The sequence below is a fragment of the Geospiza fortis genome, unplaced genomic scaffold (genome assembly GCF_000277835.1).
Source record: "Geospiza fortis unplaced genomic scaffold, GeoFor_1.0 scaffold157, whole genome shotgun sequence".
NCBI classification, from domain to species: Eukaryota; Metazoa; Chordata; class Aves; order Passeriformes; family Thraupidae; genus Geospiza; species Geospiza fortis.
The window spans coordinates 333,950-355,348 of record NW_005054314.1 but is presented as its reverse complement, the minus strand read 5'-3'; the positions used below and the strand labels follow the sequence as shown (position 1 = coordinate 355,348).

At 38.7% G+C, this 21,399-nt stretch overlaps 1 protein-coding gene across 4 annotated transcripts in view; it reads left to right on the top strand.

Moving 5' to 3' along the window:
• KLHL13 (kelch like family member 13) overlaps positions 1 to 21,349 on the top strand; it is a 69,316-nt gene extending 47,967 nt beyond the window's left edge. For all 4 annotated transcript variants that reach the window (XM_031056097.1, XM_031056098.1, XM_005419799.2 and 1 more), the window contains 3 exons: positions 5,220 to 6,015; positions 13,182 to 13,295; positions 14,947 to 21,349. In XM_031056097.1, the coding sequence (XP_030911957.1) occupies positions 5,220 to 6,015; positions 13,182 to 13,295; positions 14,947 to 15,434 (1,398 nt within the window). In that variant the 3' untranslated portion in view covers positions 15,435 to 21,349. The remainder of the gene's footprint in view (positions 1 to 5,219; positions 6,016 to 13,181; positions 13,296 to 14,946) is intronic.
• Positions 21,350 to 21,399: the final 50 nt, after the last annotated feature.

Sequence of the window (21,399 nt, the reverse complement as noted above, 5' to 3'; positions counted from 1 at the left end):
TGATTCTGTAATGAGAAATAAAGACGCAGGTATTCCTCTTGCTCTGCAGAGTACAGCCTTAGAAATGTGACCTCCCTAACTGAAAATATGTACCAGGATTTATGCAAACCAGAAGACACTAAGCTGGTAATAACAGCAATTTGTTTCCTATGATGTGTTAGAGATATTCAGGCTTGATAATGCCATTTTGCTTTTAATTTGGAGACATTTTATATCTGACCTGTCTGATAATGTTGTGGTAATATTTCATTAAGCTTAATACTCTTCAATCCTACCCCAACTATTTTATCTTGCTCAGTGGTTTTTTTACCTCCAAAATGATGCCTCTCCAGGTTTGACATTACTATAAATACCAGCTTGGGAAAAGGTCTTGGTGGTGTTTTGAATCAAGTATTTGAAAAGGGCTCCTTCTGATGATAGCTGAGCCCTGGGGACACTGGTGGCCTTTCCCCTTTCTGGGTAGGGCAGCTCCTTGTTTATTTTGCTTTGTTAGGGAAATAACTTTTTTCATATTGAATCATGTTATTGTTTAAAGTGCTCATTCTCTGGAAGTATGTTCACTTGTGATGTTGACTCAGTCACTGTTTTTGTTCAAATAAGAAATATCTTGTTTGACACTGGATTCATTTGCAAAGAATGAGGAAGACTTTGTCAATTCTCTTAATTTTTTGGGTTTTTTTTTTGGGAATACTTTCATTTAGACTGATGTCTAAGGGGACATAATCTCGTTCATGGTATAGCTGTAGAGGAAGTACAAAACTGAGGTTGTTCTGTTAGCCTAGTTATGTTCTTAGCATCCTTATATAAAGAATTTATGAATGACCTTACTTCTAAATTTGTTGAAACAAGAGTTGTTGAGCAAATGAGCTTCTTTTTGAAGGAACATTTCTGTAATTTAAATGAATATTCTGAGCAAGTATTGAGCTTATTTCTACTGAAGTTAGCTGCCTTGAGAGCCGAGGTAACCATTCCCAGACAAATGCTTAATTGTCTTTGAATTGTCTGGGGAGTCCATTATTAAAGAGATTATAGAAGTCAGTTTATGTAAGGCATAATGTAATTGTGTACTTCATAAGAGGGTATTGGAAATATTTACAAAGAAAAACCAAAGCTTAAGGTAACAGCTTAATTTGTGTAACAAAAATAATGAGACCTTCAAACAATAATATCTGTGGTAGCTGACTTGAAAGGTTTTTTTTAATTTGCTCTCCATTTACACCGCATCTGTCAAGTATCCCATTGCTCTGATTATCTTTGCTCTGCAACCAAACATACTCTCAGAGCAAACAGTGGAATACTTCCCAAGATGTTTTCAGTTTTACTGTTACTATTGGTTTTCAATAATTATAGATGTGCAATAGACTAGGACTACTCTCATGTTCACATCTAACTGAGCTGTAATGTAAATAAAATTCATAAAAATGCCATGGAAATGTTTTCAGAGTAGTGAGTTCTAGACACAACACTGATTTTGCAAAAGTAGCAGCAGTGTACAAAATGGAGAAAGATGAGAAACTTGCCCAAGTGAATTACAGCACTTAGGAAAATTACAGGGTAATGGGGAAAGGGTTGTTACACTGTAATTAAAGAAAACATTCCCAAACATTGAAAATTAATGTATGAATGTATCTTGAATGTACCTGCAAAAAAATTTTATTCCTTCTATAATTTGGTGCTTTACACTTTTGTAACTACTAGGAAATAGTAAAATATTGAGGGCTTAATACTTGGAAGTTGTGTCTTGTCAAAAAAACTTTGTTATCTGAGGATGGAGCAAATTAATCTGTTTTGTGGGACTGGGGGATTTAACCCTGGGACCAGCTCTGACAGCCACCAGAAATTTGACTTTGTACTGTAGGGGTACAGTGGATTCTGTTTTCTGAGCTGGTCAGATTTCTCTGTTGTTTTTTCTGGGCTTCTGTCAATGGGAGCCCATAGGAAAATTGAGGGTTTCAGGAGTGTGTTTGCTCTTTAAAACTTGGGCCCTTTGAAGCACTGCATTAAGTGCTTCAGTGTCTGACAGCCATTGACACAAAACGAAGTTAGACACCTGATGGTTTTGTGCTCCTGCGTTTGAGGAGTGGATTTTTTTGTGCATGCTGCTTTTCCTGAGCTGTTCTCCAAGGCTCTCATACTTGCAATCATTTGGCTGTGTCCAGTTTTGTAGTATTTTATAGTCAGTTAAGTTTTTATGAGAGCTTGGGAAGTGGTTGCTACCAAAATTTCAAAGAATTAAGTGAACTGCTTTCTCAAGAAAGTACTTTGGCGTTTGTAACATGGTGCTGTGCTTGACCTTTCTTTTTTCAAAAGCTTTTTAGTATTTTCTGCAACTTCTGTTTTGTAATGAGAAATTACAATGAGTAATGTGAGTGAGCAGCTCTGCTCAATAGTCAAAGTCTATGTAAAATAGGATTTATTTAACTGAAATTCTCAACTCCTTGTGGAGCTGCTTAGCTGTTTGAATGTTTATGGCTTTTAACTCTTTCCTTGTGAGTATTTTTACTTGTTATTGGATACATTGTACAGTGTATATATTTTCACCTATTTCCATTCCTCCTGTTCACTTCAGTGGAATTTCCAGAGTAGCAGTTCCTTCTCTTCATTGAAGAGCTCCTGATTGACTGACTTCCACACAGAACCATAGCATAAGTCAAACTTCTAAAATAACCAAAAAACCCAAATGTTTGGGTAACTGAAATATTTCTTTAAATAACATTATTGTGCTGAACTCTGTCCAGTTTTGAATATTCAAGTAGAAGTAGCTATAGCGTTTCTTTCTGTTGAAGGATTATTTTTTGGCTCAGGATTTAAGAATCTAGGATATATATTTTTATGACTTTTAAGTCTTTGCAATATAATTTAGGCTGGTACATTGATTGTCATCTTAGAGTACAGAAAAGAGGGTAATTTTGGTGAGTCAAACATAGTGCACAATTTCATAAGCATAATGGGAAGTACTTACAATCATATATGAGAAAACAACCTGAGTGCAGTACAGTCCCTGTGGATTAATAAAGGCAATATAAAGTAAATATTCCGAGAATCAGGGGTTGACTGGAAGCTGCTGATGTCATGTTCATCAGTTATTAACAGTGTGTAATGTGTCAATAAATTTTTCTAATGTAAGAAGTCCAGGAATATGCTCAGCTGCCTGGATTTGCGGTGTAACATAATTATGGTAATACAGAACTTGATGCACTCTGGGCACTTGATAAATGGCAGCCAGCAATAGCTCCAAATACTTCATTGCATCCTGGGCATGTGCCAGTGGTACAGAACCTGTGCAGGTTTTGCTTTGATCTTTTCAGTTCAAGTGTGCCTTTCCTGTATGCAATAATTTCTGCCTCCCTACTTTGATGTGGAGGAAGTGCTGCATCTCTCTAGTTTGGTGCCAGACAATGTATTCCAAAGTGGTTTTTAAATACAGTAACTATACAGCAAGAGTTAAGATTTGTGGTATACTGCAAGTCAGCTGTTTGTTAAGGAGTGATTTTTCCATTGCTTTATTTTGTAATACAACTTGGAAGAAATTTTGGAAGAAATTCCACAAGTCCAGGTTGCTCAGAACCCCATCCAGCCTGGCCTTGGACACTTCAGCAATGAAGCAGCCACAGCTTCTCTGGGCAATCTGTTTGATGTTGATCCTCAAAACCAGTCAGAGAATATTTTATAGGCTGTTGCTAGTTGGTGTGATTATATTTTGATATAAACTATGTGGTCTGTCTTGTAATACAACAATTATTTCCATGTATATAAAGCACAAATATTTTCATACTAGAACTCCTGACAGTCATTCATTTTATAGATAGGACCTGATTACAGGATTAGTAGATGTTTCAAGATGTGTGAATGAAGACTTTGGATGACTGTAGATCTTAACTCTAGGGCAAGTTAGATCAGTTTCTAGTGAATTAAAAAAATCTATTTCTGTACTCATTAGACATTTGGATTGTCTGGTATTAAAGAACAATGATCAGATTGAGTTATACAGTATTAAAATCTTCTAATCTCTGTCATGACCAGAAGTCATTTGAAGGTTTTTGAATTCTTAGGCTCCAGTCAGGTCCAGTCCTCAATCTTTATAATCTTTTTAAAAATAACTGTGAGATTTGTAAGCTTAAATTCTTGTGGCATTAGGAATGTAATGAGAATCACAAAATTGTGGAAATGGTTGACACTGAGTAGGACTGACATGCACAGAGACTAGAACATGTGTAAATGAAGCTTGGTCTGGAATAAGGATTGAATGCAAAAAAGCTGCAATTCTCAGCAAGGAGCCTTTGATTGACATGTACCAGAGAGCTTCCTGAAAAGAACTGGCTGGGTTCACTGAAAACCCACTACAAGTTTGTACCATACCTGGCATGTTTCTTCCTTCCTGTGCCTTGGATCCCAAGTGACCTTAGAAATTCAGGAGCCAAAGATATAAAAAGATAGATGCAGCTACAGTGTAAAACAGATGATTACCAAGTCACTCAAGTACTGAATTAAATTAGGGTGTGATCCATACTGCTGAAGCATTTAATGAGCTGGGTATTTTTATGGGAAATCCTTCTAGGCTCGTTCTTTTTAGTATGTATGATCTAAAATCACCACCTTTGTCTTATTTTTGATGTGTATTTAATTTTGAACAGTCTGTAAGAACACTGCCTTGATTTATTAAAGATCCATTTTTGTTTGTTTTGAAGGGATGTATTAATGAGATTGAACACTGTAAATATTAGTTATCCAAAATATGTGGCATACAGGAGTTAGCTGTGCCATTCTCTTTGGTTTTATTATGCCAATACAATTTTACTAGTGTCATAAAAAAATCTACTGGTGAGACTTTTGTTTTGCTCTCTATAACCTTGGGCTGTTCACCTGTCCCCTAACTTTATTTTCCACATCTCTTTCTTACAAAGATGTTTTCAGAGCTTTTCAAAGATGAGGTGCTATATAACTGCTATGCCTCATCACTGTATAAGGTGTTTGACATAATATATGCCATCTGCTTGTTACTTGTCTCAGTTCTTTCTTCAAAATAAGGAATAAATCGGCTCTCCCCTTGCAGTCATGAATATATTTAGTGCATTGAATATTTGCTCATGTATAAATCACCTTGAGCACTGCAAAATGCTGAAATATTGCTGATTCTACAGTATTCATTAAATTTTACATTATCATTTGGACACCAAATTAAGAAAGCGTTTTGATTCCTTTTTCTGTTTACTTAATAGGTTTCATTGGAAAACTGTGTTGAGGTTGGGCGAATTGCCAACACATACAACCTCACAGAAGTGGATAAATATGTTAATAATTTCATCCTGAAGAACTTCCCTGCATTATTAAGTACTGGTGAATTTGTGAAACTCCCCTTTGAACGTCTTGCCTTCGTGCTTTCAAGTAATAGCCTTAAGCACTGCACTGAACTGGAGCTCTTCAAGGCGGCGTGTCGCTGGCTGCGCTACGAGGAGCCTCGCATGGAGTACGCCGCCAAGCTCATGAAGAACATCAGGTTTCCCCTGATGACACCCCAGGATCTTATCAACTACGTTCAGACAGTGGACTTCATGAGGACTGACAACACCTGCGTGAACTTGCTGCTGGAGGCCAGCAACTACCAGATGATGCCGTACATGCAGCCGGTGATGCAGTCGGAGCGGACGGCGATCCGCTCGGACAGCACGCACCTGGTGACGCTGGGGGGGGTGCTCAGGCAGCAGCTGGTGGTCAGCAAGGAGCTGCGCATGTACGATGAGAAGGCCCATGAGTGGAAGTCCCTGGCGCCCATGGACGCGCCGCGCTACCAGCACGGCATCGCCGTCATCGGCAACTTCCTCTACGTGGTGGGCGGCCAGAGCAACTACGACACCAAGGGCAAGACGGCGGTGGACACGGTCTTCAGGTTTGATCCGCGCTACAACAAGTGGATGCAAGTGGCGTCTCTAAATGAGAAACGGACCTTCTTCCACCTAAGTGCCCTCAAAGGACATTTGTATGCAGTCGGAGGTCGGAACGCGGCAGGCGAGCTAGGTGAGTCCTCCTGGAGCCTTGCCTTGTACTGGGCCTGGGAATACCCTCTGCCCAGGGAGTGGGTGGAGAGAAACAAGCTGAGGTCATTGGAGTGCTGCTGCTTTCTGGAAATACTGCAAATGCAGAATTTTTTCTGGATACTCTTAGAAGTTAATTTTAGAAAGAATCCCACAAAACAATTCCAAATACATATGTCTTGTGTATTGATGCATATTATCCAGTGTCTTGGCCTTTACCAGGAAACATGAAGCAAGCATCCGTGTCTGCCTGTGTAAGTGTGGGGGATATAAATGCAGTTTTAAAAAGAAAAAATTAATCATTACTTCAGCTGAGAAACAAAATCAATTCCTAAGGGATACATGACTTTAGCTGAAACTCACTCTTGAATGAACATTACATTTTAAAGACAAAACTTTTCTGGAACAGTATTTGAAATGCCAAGGGTTTTTTTGATTTTTTTTATTTTTTTTTTTTTTTTTTTTTTTTTTTTTTGTTTGTTTGGGTTTGCTTTGGTTTTTGTTTGCCTTTTTTTTTTTTTTTTTTTTTTTTTTTGTTTGTTTGGGTTTGCTTTTGTTTTTGTTTGCCTTTTTTTTTTTTTGTTTTAGTCTTATGACTGTGATTTGTTTCAGTTACAGGTTAGTGAGATTCAGATATTCTGATGTTCTGGACTTTTTAATTATTAAAAATGTTATATTTCACCTATGATCTTATTTGTACAAATGACTGAATGACTCAGTCCTGGTGCCTCTTCTTTTCCCTCCTCGCAAAGGATATTCAATTTAGCTTGACAAAAAAACAAACAACCCAACCCAAACAAACAAAACAAAAACAAGAACTTTAAAAAAGAAACAATCAAACAAAAACAGAAGAAAAAACCCCATATCAGTTTCCAGAGGAGAAGACAGAAACAAATAATAAACACATGGTAAGTTTAAATTTAACAAAAATATGCAGAGGATGATCTCTGTTAATCCACTGCATTGTGCAAAGCCATAGTAGTTAACATTTAGTCAAGTCTGGGATAGGAGACTCAACTGTAAATTTGTCTGTGCTTTAAAATTGAAATGTCACAGAGATCATGCTTGGAAGTTTAGCATAATATTATATCTAAACCAGATGTAACATCTCATTATTTAGTTTGCTGCTTCAGCCTAATACTCAACCGTCCCATGTCCCTTTGTGGCTTCTACTTCTTGCTACCAAGATTTACTTTTCAGAAAAGCACAGATATCTGTAATTGCAGTGAAAACCATATTTAATTGAAACAATACAAAACTTGATTTCTACTGCAAGATCTGTGGCTTCTTAAAATTATTGCATCTTGGTTATTCACATACACAGGTTTAATTCATTGTCACGTTGCAAATTTTCATAGAAAACATACAGTACACTGCTTCCACCAGAAAAAAGTGGCCTGGCTTTGCTAGAAATTTTAATTCCATTCCAATGTTTGAGGAAATGGGACATTTAAAAATGCCTCCTGTTCCAAAAAGATGGGAAACTGCTTAGCAATAACTTGTTTTCCCTAGACAGCCATTTTCTGATGCAGATCCCAAGGATTTCAGAATTTTTTACTATTATCACTTTTTGCCTGAAAATACATCCCAAACAATCTCAATATCCTCTGAAAGACTAAATGTACAAAATAACATGTATTGATCTCTGAGTATCAGAAAACCTGATATATAGGTTCAGTGAGCTATTTTTTAACAGTATGAATTAATAGCAGATAATCAGATTGCTGACCTTGTGCACTGTACAATCTGAACAGAGGAGGATTATAAAAATGTCAGTGAAAAAGCTGCAAGTCTGACAAAATCAATATGAAATAATATTGTCACTAAGCCAGTGCAACCTGTGTGTGAAGGAGGCTTTGAGTGCAGTGTTACCTTAAATTAAACCAGCAGTATCATTCTGCTTACCTCAACTCTTCTGCTTTCTTTAATTAAAATACAAAATTTATCACCTACCTAAAATTCTTTTGTAAAGATATCTTTAAAATACTGTAGCAATTTCCACACAGACCTGAAAAATGCCACTGGATCATTCTGTGGGAAGAGCACTCTAAATGCTAAATATTGTAGCTGTCTGATGCTTTGATTTGGGGCTTCAGGTTCTTTCCTTGTTAATTGTGAGGTGAGTCACTTTTCATTTTCATGTTTCTTTCATAAACCTTGACAACTGGAAGATGCAATCCAGCTTAAACTTCCCATTCTGTTCAGAAGAGAAAAGCTCTAAGGCTTTTCAAAGAGAGAAGGTCAAATCTGTGTTGGACAGATATTAAAGAAGTTGCCCTTGGGTTCAAACTAATTTCAGTCTGTTGTTAGAGAGGAAAAATTCCCAAAACCTGAATTGAGCTTTCTGGCAAATGGGCTCTTATGGAAAAGGGCCAAAGGATTAAAGTTACTAAAACAATTTTTTTCCCCCCTGACATTCATGGGAATAAAAATTATACTTTTTGATGGTTTCTATCAAACATTCTGAAAACAGTTTTCAGATGTTTCTTCTTCTGAGAACTTTGTAAATGCCACGTTCTACATTTGTAATACTTGCTTTAGTGTAATAATGAGCTGCTGTTTTACCAGTGCATGCCACTGGAAAAGTTTGGTTCACTGGACAGGATGAGTGAATTTCCCTGTAGGTGGTACATGTGTTGGAATGTGGTAAATGTATTCTTTAAATGTCCTGAATTATGACATTTTAATTTAGGTTTTTCAACCCTGTGACAGCTTAGGGCTGTGCAGAATTAAGCACCCCTCCTGGAAGGATTGTAGATAATTCTGGTTAGTTCCCCTTTAAATGCCCAGGCAGGCACCTGTCAGAGGTGTTCCCAGAAGGCAGGAGAGCAGCCCTTGGGCATGGAGAAACCCAGCCTGGAGAGGGCAGGTGGGCAAAAAAAGACTTTTTGGAAAAATGGATGAAGGGAAAAGCAGGTGTGGCTCACAAAGATACTTGTGAAGCACAGCACATCAACAGATTCCAGCTGAACACTGGAGACTGTTTTCTCTTCTGACAAGAAGATTTTTGTAGCTCATTGTAAGACTTGTACTTGATGATGGCAGAAGCTGTGTGTATAAGTACTAGAAAACTTGTGCATTAGTATTGCCCAGATACTTCAGGCTCTGCTGTTGAAAGGCTTGAATAGTTTGGGGTTTTTATATGTGGGCTTTTCCTCAGCACTTTAGGGGAAGTTGGGTTGTGACTAAACCACAGATTCATTCATCATGCTGCAGTAAAGACAGAAAGAGAAAACTGCCAGGCCAGTTACCTGTTCTTTTGAACCTCTGCCCATCAAGCTGGAAGATACTTATTTTCCAGATGCCCTCTATGATGTTGAACCCTCCTTGTTTATGTAAAAACTTCCCCTGTGTGTGTGTACATATATATGTGTATATATATATGTATGTATTGTATGTATGTATATAAAGATACAGCTAATATATTTTAAATGTTGATTGAGATGCACCAGTATCCAGTTGGGCTCTTCACTGTCAGAGTAGTATTGTGGATATCAGACCAGAGTGTGAACTAGAGGACCTCTTGTGCAGAGGCTTAATTTGGAGTGGCTCCTTGCTATGCTAGGACAAAATTAGTCAGGACTATTTAATCAAATCAGCTTAGAGTTGTATGTGAATAAGCTGTATTATAGAAATAGTATAACAAAATTAAGAGCCTGGGTTTTGGGACATCACAGAGTTGCTAAGTGCTGCTGTAACAGACCTCAAGACACTTCAGAAGCTACTGACAGAGAAGTGTTAAATATCTGTATCCTCCTCAAATAGCATCACAGATGGCACTATAAAATGAGTGCAGGCTGAACATCCCTTGGGACTGCCAAAACTTTGTCTTTTTGAGATTGCTTAATTCTCTTAAAATGACGCCTGTCTTCCCTGGATTATGGTAATGAACACATCAGAAGTTCTACTGTTAAACATAAATAGAGCCTGGTCTGAATCATTCATGGTGTTGGAAGAATGAATCCATCACTCTCATTTAGGTGCATTAAAGTAGCAGTTTTAGAGTGTTTTGTGAACTCTGCTCTGTCTGGAGATTTTCTAAAGAAGAATTTGTCTCTCTTAAATTATTGGCGCCTTTAATAGCTGGAATTTTGAATATTTTTTTCTTTTCAGTACAGAGGAATATCTTGCTAAAAGAGAGAAGTTGAATGACCATGCAAGGTAACAGGGAAACAATTACACAGATCAATCTAACAGCAGAGTAGGGTTTTCAGCTGTAAAGTGGTTAGCTTTGTTTTAGAGCACAGTGGATGTGAGATTTGGGGAGGAATAGTTTGTCTGAAATAGTGTCAGACAGAACTTTGGATGTACTAGGAATGTTAGAGACAGTTTTGAAGCCACATCAGAAAGTGATGGGTCTTGGACTCAGCACCATCCTTTCTCAGATAAATAATATCTTTACAACATGCTGATAGTGATGGTGGTAATGAGTACCAATTCTGCATGTTTTGTCTTCTCTAGCTAAAGGGATATTTTGGCTGTGGCTTCTCTCTTAAATGCAGTTTTTAGTGCAGAGTGAGATAAAACTGCCCAGCATTGAATGTCACGTTCATCTGTGTGCTGCTGGCTCTGCTCTTCCTTTGCACATCCTCTGCTCTTCCTTTGCACATCCTCTGCTCTCCCTGTCCTTGGAGTGTGATAGAAACACGAGTTCCTCACCTTGGTGCAGAGTGGGAGCACTTTGGGAAGGGGTGCAGTTTTTTTGGAAGCAGCAGAGCGATGTTTCAGCACAGAGGAGCACAAACAGGGGTTGGAATGGGCTGCCCTAGGGGTGGAACTGGGACAGTTGTAATCACTTGCACATCAAATCTGTTTCCTTCTGGTCTTGAAATTTCTGCACATTTTTGCTTCTGATTGCTAAATAGAGCAGAGTGGAAAGGAGCTTTCCTTTTAAAAAAAGAGCATTGGAATGGATGAATATGTTTACAAGAGCGAACATGGGTTTATTTGGGGATTGGGCAAAAACTGCAGGTGATGTCAAGGTGGCACAGATTAATTTTAGGTGTCGTTTGTGGAATCAGTTCTTTGTGCCTGTACCTTTCTTTAGGCAAGAAAGTGTCTCCAGCGTTCATTGGATTTGTGGCTAAGTCTGTGATGGGATACAGAAAGCCTGTAGCATGGAAAATAATACAATTTTTTTAAAAAGGAGGTTTCTGTCTTTATTAGGAAAACCCAAACAACCAAAGCAGATCTCTTAGAGTAAACTTGGGAACTTGCCCATATATTGGGCAGATTTTTTAAATCAAAACTTTGGTACATCAGCAGTACTGCAGACACACCTGACATCAGTTCTTTTGTATTGGTTTGTTATTTTTTTGTCCATCTTACACGTCCCTGAGCTGGCAGAACTGGGAGTCCTTGTGTGAGCCACTCACACAGAACCAGGTGCGTTTCAAGATTTCATTGCTATTCTGAAACAGTTTCAAGAATATGAAACTAATAATTTTATACATGCAAATCAACATATAGAATTTGTTTAGAAAAAAAGCAGAAATTTAGTGTGTTGTATCATGAACGTAATGTTCTGAAGTGGCATTTTCTGCATTTCATAAATTTAAAGTTCAGCTCCTGGGTGGGGAAAAATCTGAAGTAAATCCAGTGCGCTGCAACAATTTAACAATTCTTATGTGCAAAACAGAGTTTTTATTTTTCACTTCTAGCCTTATATGATGCTGAACTGGCTGTCAAACAGTATTTCTGACATTGGAACTGCAAGCTTCTATTTTCAGTGCATGTACTTGAGACACTAATTGCATGGAATTATGTATGATCATCCTGTTTTGCAACAATAAAGAGGTTATGCAGCAACTAAAAGAGAATTCAGAAGGTCACTCTAATGTGCTCTATACTAATTTTTTCATTGCTAGGGATTTTTTTTTGTAGTCTGAGACCATAGCTATACTCTTCTAAAATGATTCAGAGGATCTTTCTAAAACAGCTTTGGAGTTAGGGTGAGGTGCTTTATATTCACTATATGTTACTGTCTGATGTTCTCTACTGGCTCTATAATTCTGTAATTAGGCTTAAACTAAAACTAACTAAATTCTGCCTTTATAATGACAAGTTTCTCAGATTCTAAGGGTATTTTCTCTCTTGGTTGATGTGTAATCCTGCACTGTTAAGTCACCATCACTGATTCCATAGAGCTGACTCAGATTTTCTACTCTTGATTCAATCAAAACCTTGTGCTAGAGCAAGTAAAATGCCAGTTTTAAAGACAGATTCAATTTTTCTATGTATAGTTCATAAACATCCAACAAAGATTAAGCAGTCTTGAATTACTTATAATGAGATTTGTCTTTAAGATAACTTAATTATTGACAATTTCTCTGTGCATCATAAAGTCACTATATTATGGGGGTTTTGAGGACCTTGTGCCCCTCTAATCATACTGTAGTATTCAAACTGCCAATACTAGAACTTGCTCCATTATTGAATTTGCCTTCTATTTGTATTCCCTGTGCTTGTTGCAGCCCTTTTCCTGCAGCCTGCATCTCTCCCATCTTACACTGGAGAGAGGTTTCCCTCTCAGGAATCCATTCTGCACTCCTGGGTGCTGCTGGGTACTGTCCTCTGTGATTTCTGATCTGATAAAACCCTTGATCATTCTAACATTCCAACTCAGAGAAAACTGCACAAGTGGAGTTGTGCATCAACACAGGCACTGCTCATCTCCTTGCGAGATTCAGGGATGTTTCATCTTTTTTCTTTTAAGCTTGGCTTTTGTAAATTGATGTAGTGACTTGCATATGCTGTGCTGTATGTTGCTGTGCAAATCCTTAATTAAACACTGCAATACAATAGGAAATTAGCACACAGAATAGAAATTTAGAACACAGTGTTCTCTGAGCAAGTTTGCTGATGGTACAACCCACCTGGACACAGTCCTATGCAGCCTGTTCTTGGTGACCCTCTTTAGCAGAGGAGTTGGATGAGGTGGAGTAGATGATTTCCAGAGCCCTTTCCAGCCCCATCTGCTCTGTGTTTCTGTGATAGTGCTCAATAATTCCCTTGAGACTCCCTCAGCTGAGCAGTGTTACTTGTTGGCACTTCCTCTGTGGATGTTTCTGCCACTGCACTGAGCTGAGCACCAAACTGCCATGCTGCTTTCACCACTTCTCTCTTTGTGCTCTCCTTTGTCTCCAACAGCCACTGTGGAATGTTACAACCCCAGAATGAACGAGTGGAGCTACGTGGCAAAAATGAACGAGCCCCACTATGGTCATGCTGGAACCGTCTATGGGGGGTTAATGTACATTTCAGGTAAATAAATCATGCCTGTGACATTATCTGTGTGAAACAATTCCTTCTCTAACGTTTTCTGTTTCAGCAGCAGACAGTACAAATTAGTCTGTGGTTGCAGTAGGATTGCCATGGTATCAGTAGTGATGCAGTTTCCTTTGAAGCCAGTCAAACAGTACATACACTGCTGGCTCTGATGAAATTATTGTGGATAATATTATGCTTATATTGAATAGCTTATTCAATATTGAATAGCTTATTATTGCTTAATTGAATAGCTCTGAATTCCAAAGCAGTTACTCACTTTACCAATCAGAATAAAGTTTTCTGTAGCCACATATATAAATTTATATAGCAATATAATTAAACATAATATTTTTATAATATATAATTATAATTGTGTATAACAGTATTTAATAATTATAACATGTATTATGATATAATATAGCAATTAAACACACCCTCCCAATAAACTTTGGAACACACTGAAAATTTTAATACTTTAAACAATGTTTGCCTTCATTGAGGTAATGGAAAGGGCTAACTTCTCATGTTAATCATAGCATACAAGTGATATCTGTACACTGTTTTTTAATTTGAAATATGCTCATCCTGTGTGTCACTGACACACAATGTGTTGTAGTATCATTACATTTTTTTCACAACACTACAATGTGCTGTAGTTTCATTACATTTTTTTTTCCAAATGGGTTGTCTGAAAATCTGCTATTAGCTTAATTTTTAAAAAAGATTCAATCTGTCTGTCAGTGATCATTGCAGGGATCACAGGCCTATATTCTACTGAAATTTTAAAGGATGTCCTCTTGAGAACTAAGCTGAAATTCAGAGCAGGAGGTGGGACAAGGTTGCTTAGCTGACAAGAACTGGTGGGGAATGTGCTGGAGCAGCTTCATTTAGGGGCTCTTGTGCCAGTAGGCTAGGAGCAATTTGCTTTAGAATTTACTGTGAGGTACAGGTGCTTGTTTTGATGTGAGCAAGTCCATTGAGCTCCTAATTGCTGTGCTGCTGTCAGTTGTGTTTTGCCCATTTTGCTTGTTTTACTGCAGGTGGCACATACATATGCTGTCTGCTGTGGTTTTTTCATGTAGATCCCACAGATTTTTCTTTTCCTTTTGTCCTGGAGCCTCTCCAAATGCTTTTGCAAGGAGCTATGGAGAAGGGGAATGTAGAGGGAACCCTAGGTAACTATTAACTGAAGAATATTTGAAATGTGTGTCCTCTCTCTATTCACTTGAAGTTGATGAAAAAAGTGTTTTGATGAAAATTCTACTATGTGATACTTAAAACACAGTGGCATAGTATCAAAATTTGAAAGGGAAATGGATTATTGATGGTGAGACATATAACTAGCAAACTGAATGAACACAAGCAAAGAAATAAATTTGCAAAGTAGAAGCATAGGTAACAGTTTTTTGTTCTTTTAATCTGCCAGTATCAATTGTGTAATGAGGTGCAGTGTGAGACGTGGCTTCTGTCCATATTCCCATTTAAAGGAACAAATGTCATTTGAAATGGAATACTTCTGTGATAGTAATCTAAGCTAGAGTGAAGAAGTTTTAAGGAAGATGGAATTCTTTCAGTAAAATGTATTTTTTGTTATTTAATGCTTGTTAGGGTGACCACTCCTCTAACATGTGTCTTGTTTCTTTAGGGGGAATCACCCACGATACTTTCCAAAAGGAACTCATGTGCTTTGACCCTGACACAGACAAATGGACTCAGAAAGCTCCCATGACGACAGTCAGAGGTCTGCATTGCATGTGTACTGTAGGAGACAAGCTGTATGTTATTGGTGGCAATCACTTTAGAGGAACAAGTGATTATGATGATGTTCTAAGCTGTGAATATTACTCACCAACTCTAGACCAGTGGACTCCAATTGCCGCCATGTTACGTGGGCAAAGTGATGTCGGGGTTGCTGTCTTTGAAAATAAAATCTATGTTGTTGGAGGATATTCTTGGAATAACCGGTGCATGGTGGAAATAGTTCAGAAGTATGATCCAGAAAAAGATGAGTGGCATAAAGTATTTGACCTTCCAGAATCCCTTGGTGGCATTCGAGCCTGCACTCTCACAGTTTTCCCTCCAGAGGACAACACAGGGTCACCGTCCAGGGAGTCTCCTCTGTCAGCACCTTAGACCCATCCCTTGGCTCACCATTGTAGTAACGCCTCTGCACTGCATCATGGGGTCTCTCATTTTTCTTCAGTAGTTTCTGTTAGGCTTAGCCTACAGCATTTCATACAATTACTGGAAAAATAAAAGACGTTGACATTATTTGTGCTGTTTGTTTGGCCTAGGATGTCTCTCAAGTGGTTGACAAAAAAAGATGTACTCGCCCGAGCCAAATGTTTAACAAATGAGAGGGTATTGTCTATAAAATGTATGAACTAGGTACATTATTAATGTTGTATGTTGGGTGTGAGGTACCTTGTAGCTTACATTTGAGAGCCCAGTGAGTCAATTTTGTATTGAACATGTCACTGAATTTCATGTTGAAATCCGTTTTCCTTTCATTTTTGACTGCAGATCACAAGGGTAGGTAGACCACATCAATGTGAACTTTCTGAAGGTTGCCAAGGGGCCTGAGCTACCTCCCTCTTTACACAGAGTATTTTTGACATATCTGTTTACCCACCTGACTTTGTGGGTGCTTTCAGAGCATATGAAGTTTCTTAGGCAGAGGGAAGAAATAAAATAATTTTAAAATATTAGCACTGTACAGGAGCGGACCTTGTAGAGGTCGGGAGTTTTTTATAACATATATCGAGTGTTTTTCCTGAGTCAGTTGAATGATGCTTCAAACAAACTATCCTAAACATATTTGTGTTTTTTAATTTGGGGTTTTTTTTCAGGAATTGGCTTCCGCTTGCATGGGAGCACCCACTATTAACAAATGGGAATTCAGTGCAGTTGTGTATTCTGTGCTATGGCTGTACTGAATATGGGTAGTTAAGGGCTAGAATCAGTAACTTAAGCCACTGAATTTGACCAAATGGTTCCATCAGATCAAATTTAATCTACCTTTTCTCCTTTGCTGTTGAGATAACTTGCATAATGTGTCCTCTGTATAGTCTCAGTTAATAAGGTTATTTAGCACAAAGTGCAGCTTCAGTGAGAGAGCTGCTTTTGCTCAGTGAACCTGGACTACCACATTTTACCTTCTTTTGTTCAATAAAACTTTTAACTGCAGTTACCCAGTCTAAGCTACCTCATTAATGTATTTGGTTTTCTTCCTCTGCCTCACTGTCTCCAGGATACGTGTGACGTATATCCACATGGGTAGGTGAACCTGCAGGAAACCAATGCACAAGTGATCATGAATGGGTATTTTTCGACCTACTTTTAAGAAACTATTTTGGTCTGATGTGTTCATTTTATTGTTAGGGACTGATGAAAAACCAGTCTTAATGTTTTTTCCTTGGAGAACTGCTTATGTGTGCAGCCCTGCAAATTCACAGGAATCTTTACCTGCTCCAAAACACAGTGCCCTGCTGACAAACTGCAGCTCTGATTATGCCATTGTGGTTGTTCTGAACTTCCCATCATGTTACAAGTCTTTTTGCTAATGGATATAGTCACAGGGGCATCCTCTGGGGAATACTGTTTAAACCAGCTTATTGTGTTACCTATTAATAATAACCAAGTAAAACTTAATAGACTTTTGTTGGGATTTTGCTATTTGTGTTTTGTCCCTGCTTGATGCAATCAAGCAGCAGGATTACTGTGGTGTCAGTTTTGGAAGTACTGATATTTATTCTTTGTGCAGTTTACTAGTAATGGTCACTACCAAAATCTACATGTAAGCTTTAGGTTTCATAATTGTTTTGGTTAAAATCAAAATCAATTCTTCCTCTTTAAAAAAATTGAAGTCTAAATTCCATGCGGATGTGCAAGGTTGTCATGGGTGGACTAGTGGCACCAGTGGATACTCCTGGAAACTGGCCAGTGGAGATAAATTGATTCATCACCCTAAGAATACTCCTCTTATGCTGTGCAAAGCACTGGATAGAAAAATGTTGCTCTGTTTAAGAATTTTTCAATCCTTTAAGTGTCACATGCTACTAATTTGTTTTCCCTGCTCAAAGACCAGATTTTAGATCCTGCTTGAGTTTAAATCCCCTGAAATCCATATTCAGTGTCTCTTTGATTAATTAAATTGAAAAGTACTTGAAGGAGTTGCAATTCCTTTAGGATAATGTAAATATATCCTGCTCTTTGTATGCTGGGGATGAGGGACACAGTGTATAAAATTGGGTATCTTCACTGGTGTTCTCTGTTTGAAGAAGCTTAACATAGGTTCTGATCGTTCTGAGGTGGTTTAAAGCCAGGATGTCAGTTTTGTGTCTGAACCTTGTGTAGCCAGGAGCTGGTATATGGACACAATGTTGAGATTTTTTTGTTTGTGTTTTTTTTTTTTTTTTAAATTTTGTTTTTTAACTTGTTATTTGTTATACGTAAAATGGAAGAATTATTTTTGAACGTTTTGTCATCAGTGGATTAAAGGTAATGCTTCAATCAAATTAATCTTTGGGGTTTTTTGTTTGGTTGGTTTTGTTTTTTTTTTTTAATCTCCCTCTGGATTAAAGTGTTTATAATTACATTAGTTAACATTTACTTGCTAGGATTGAAAAGCAAGCATCAAAGACTTGCCCAAAACTGCAAACTGGTTTCTTCTGTAATGTAGTATAAAATGACTTGATGCTCATTGAGTCTTTCTTAACCATAGCATAAGAACCCCTTTCCATCTCTGAACCCACAGCTGTAGGTACACACATGGATACACCAAATTTCCATTTCCAGTCAGGCTGCCTCTTCATCAATCTTGGCTTCTCTCATGTTGCAGTTGTAGTACCTGAATCAGGAAAGCATCTGGATAAAAAGCAATTATAGCTATTTGATTTGAATGAAGTTAGGGTTGCATGGTGTGCCAGCTGGGAGAGCCACAGGAGCTGTCTGCCCTCTCCCAGTGCTGCAGACACACACTGCAAAATTCATTCAGACTTTGCTTTATGGTGCCCAATTAGCAGCAAATGCCAAAAGGGTTGACTTCCATATAGAGTTTGCCCAAAGGCCCATCTGATATCCCTGCAGAACCCAGCACTCTGACTCCAGACAGCTGAGATGACATTTCCCTTGTTCTGTGTTTTGAGATAGGACAAAAACAATGGGGAAGATGACCTGGGAAAATTCAGGTTATGTAAAATTTCTTTGCCTTGTTAACATCAGAGGGTTCATCATCTGCAGATACCCATTTTTCTGTGATTCCCCTCCCCTTAGAAAGTTGTAAAGTCCAAGAACCTGGTCCAGGGAAAGCAATTCCTGCAAGGATCCAGCTGGTCTTGTGGCTCCTTGGGGTAAAGGAGTTGTGCTGAAGGGATGAGCACTGGTGCAGCAGAACGTGGCTGACAGCCTGGCTGTGGCTCTACAGGCCCCTTGGGTGGAAGAGTCACTTCCCCTGTTCTCAGGACAAAAGTGAGCTGTGTTCTTATAAACAATGCTATTTTTAAATTGCCCATTCTGTTTCTAAGAGATCTCTAAGGAGGAGCATTTTAGTGACAGAAGCTCAAACCAGCAGTCTGGTCCTTTAGTGGCAGTCATGGAATAGAGCAGTTTGCATGCAGATAAATAAAGCTCTACCTAAAGGCTTACAATCTTAATCTGATGGGCTAGTTGGACATGAAAAAATAATTTGATACCACAGCAACAAGTGCAGTACAAATATCTGGAGAAGTTTCTAACCAAAGAATTGAGGATGAAGTTGAGGATGATCTGATCAGAAAAGATCATAGCACTTTTCTTTGCAAAGTTCATTCTGCCTACCAGGATTGTTGTTCCTTCTTAATTTGCCCTCCAGCTGGGGATTACCTCACCTTTACACTGGTGTCTGACTCTGCTGGTCACTGTTTTTTCAATTCTTGGTTTTGTAGCTGACATCTCTGTTACTTCCTCTGCTCCTGATCAGAACAGATAAAGCAGAAGCTTTTTTACTGGCACTTACATCAGGAGAGAAAATAGCCCACTGTTGATAAATGTATTTGTAATTCAGCTTGTGCATTCTTGGAAATATAAAAGCAGTTTTAAGCTAGTGAAAGGTATGTGCATGTTGCAGGAGTAATGTGTGTCCCCCTTCCTCCTGGCTTGCACCTTTTGTGATGTGTGGAGGGTGCTGTGGAGTGGTGACCCAGAGATCTGGAGGGACTCAAGCTCTCATGTGGCACTTTATGCTTTCCATGCTCTGTGAAAGTGTTCTTTCCTTGCACACTATATGTAGCTTATTGGGTATTTTTTCTTTTGTATTTTAAATGTGAATAATGATTCTTTGTGTGCAAGTGTGGTCGGAAAAAAGAGTCTTAAAGGGCAGAGTTATACTTTGCTTAATTGATAAAGTTTTTAGTCCCATGAGCATTGCAGGACCCGTTCAGCTGTGAGAAGGTGGTTGCAGTTTGAGAGGCAGCTGGGAAATCCCGATGGCTTTCCTGCCAGTCACAGGACCTGTCACCAGGTCACACATTCTTGTTGCCAGTCTTTCACAGGTCATTAAGTGAAGTTCTTTTCTCTGTCAGAAGCCTCCAAATTCGGTGTCCAGCTCTGTTGGACCTGCTGGTTACCCACTCTGGGGAAGACGTGGTGGGATGTGTTTGTTCTTTAATGACCTGGTAGTTTGTACAGAGATGCAGCCCAGGGAACCTGGGAGTGGTGCTACAGCAGGAGCCACAACTGGCTGACATTCCTGAGGGGATGCTCTCCTACTATAAGTATTACTTTGGCTGTTTTTTCCCCATCTTTGGGAGTATTTATTGCTGCTGTTTGAGTTTTTAACTTTTTATTCATGAAATGAGTAATGCTTCTGTGAGTCTGCAGTGGGAGCAAAAGGTTCAGGTGGCTCTTTCAGAGCTGCATGCTCTCAGGCTGTCCACATGGTTATTAAACCTTTTCTATTTGGAGCTCTGTTTCCTAAGTGTTTAGGAGAAATAATTTTGCAATGTGAAAAGATCTCAGATGAAAATGTGTTTGGGACTGGAACAAAAATGCTTTTTTTTTTTTTTTGGTCATGGTTTAGAGGTTAGTTTGGACTTTCAGCTCTCACAGACTGAATGGGGAGTGATATATATGTATATTTTTTTTTAATAACTTATAGTTGGTTTAAGTGAGTCAAAGTTCAGTTATTTGTACCTGCTTGCACTCCTGGCTGGCCTGTTGCTGTATTCTCCCTCAGACCACAGCATTCTGTGCTGTCTGGCATCTGTTTCCTTGTGTAAGAGCAATGCCTGTCCTCCCTGCTGCCTGTTGATTGAGTTCCCAAATCAATCTGAGCTTGGGTTCTTACATCCAAAGCACCTGTGGAGCTGAAGTCCACGTGGAGCTGTGGATTGAGGGCCATGGCTTTGACATTTAATTCCCCACCAGCCCCTCACTGCTTTGCAAGAAGTTCTCAAACCCAGCTAAAATCTGTGTGCACGAGGCAAATCTCTCAGGCTGAAAATTTCAGTAACTTGGGCATCTAAGGAGCACCAGAGTGTCCTTGTCCCCTCTGCAAGGAGAGTTTGCACATGAGCTGCTGAGGGCTCTGGGAGGGGCAGGCGCAGGAACTCCTTGGGTAACCAGACTTTTTATTGCCCTTTGATTCTGCTCTTTCTTCTGTGCCCAGATGGAGATGGTGGGAGGGCAGGTCAGGGATTGGTCACACTTTGCAGCTCTCAGTAGAGAGCAAGTTTGTTTATTCTCCTCTGTCTGCACAACACTGCAGCAAAAAGAACTGTAGGAACATTTCAGATTTTAAACATTGTTTCACAGAACAGTATTCATTAATAAAGGAAAAATTAGTCTGTTTTAACCTGTGTTCCTCATAACCAGGATTGTTCCAAAATACTTGGCTTCTGTTGAATTAACAACTTTGCCTTTACCTCCCTTGTTCAACGTTACTGTAAAAAAAATTTGCTTGGTTTCTTTTCCATTTGTTTTTCATTGCTTGTAACCTTTTCTTAGAAATGTGGAAATAATTTTCCTTACATGTTTTATGCACCAAAATAAACACACCACTGATCACCTGAGTCCCCTCCCCATGTTTCTTACTCAGTGCCAGTGTATCTTTCCATATTTT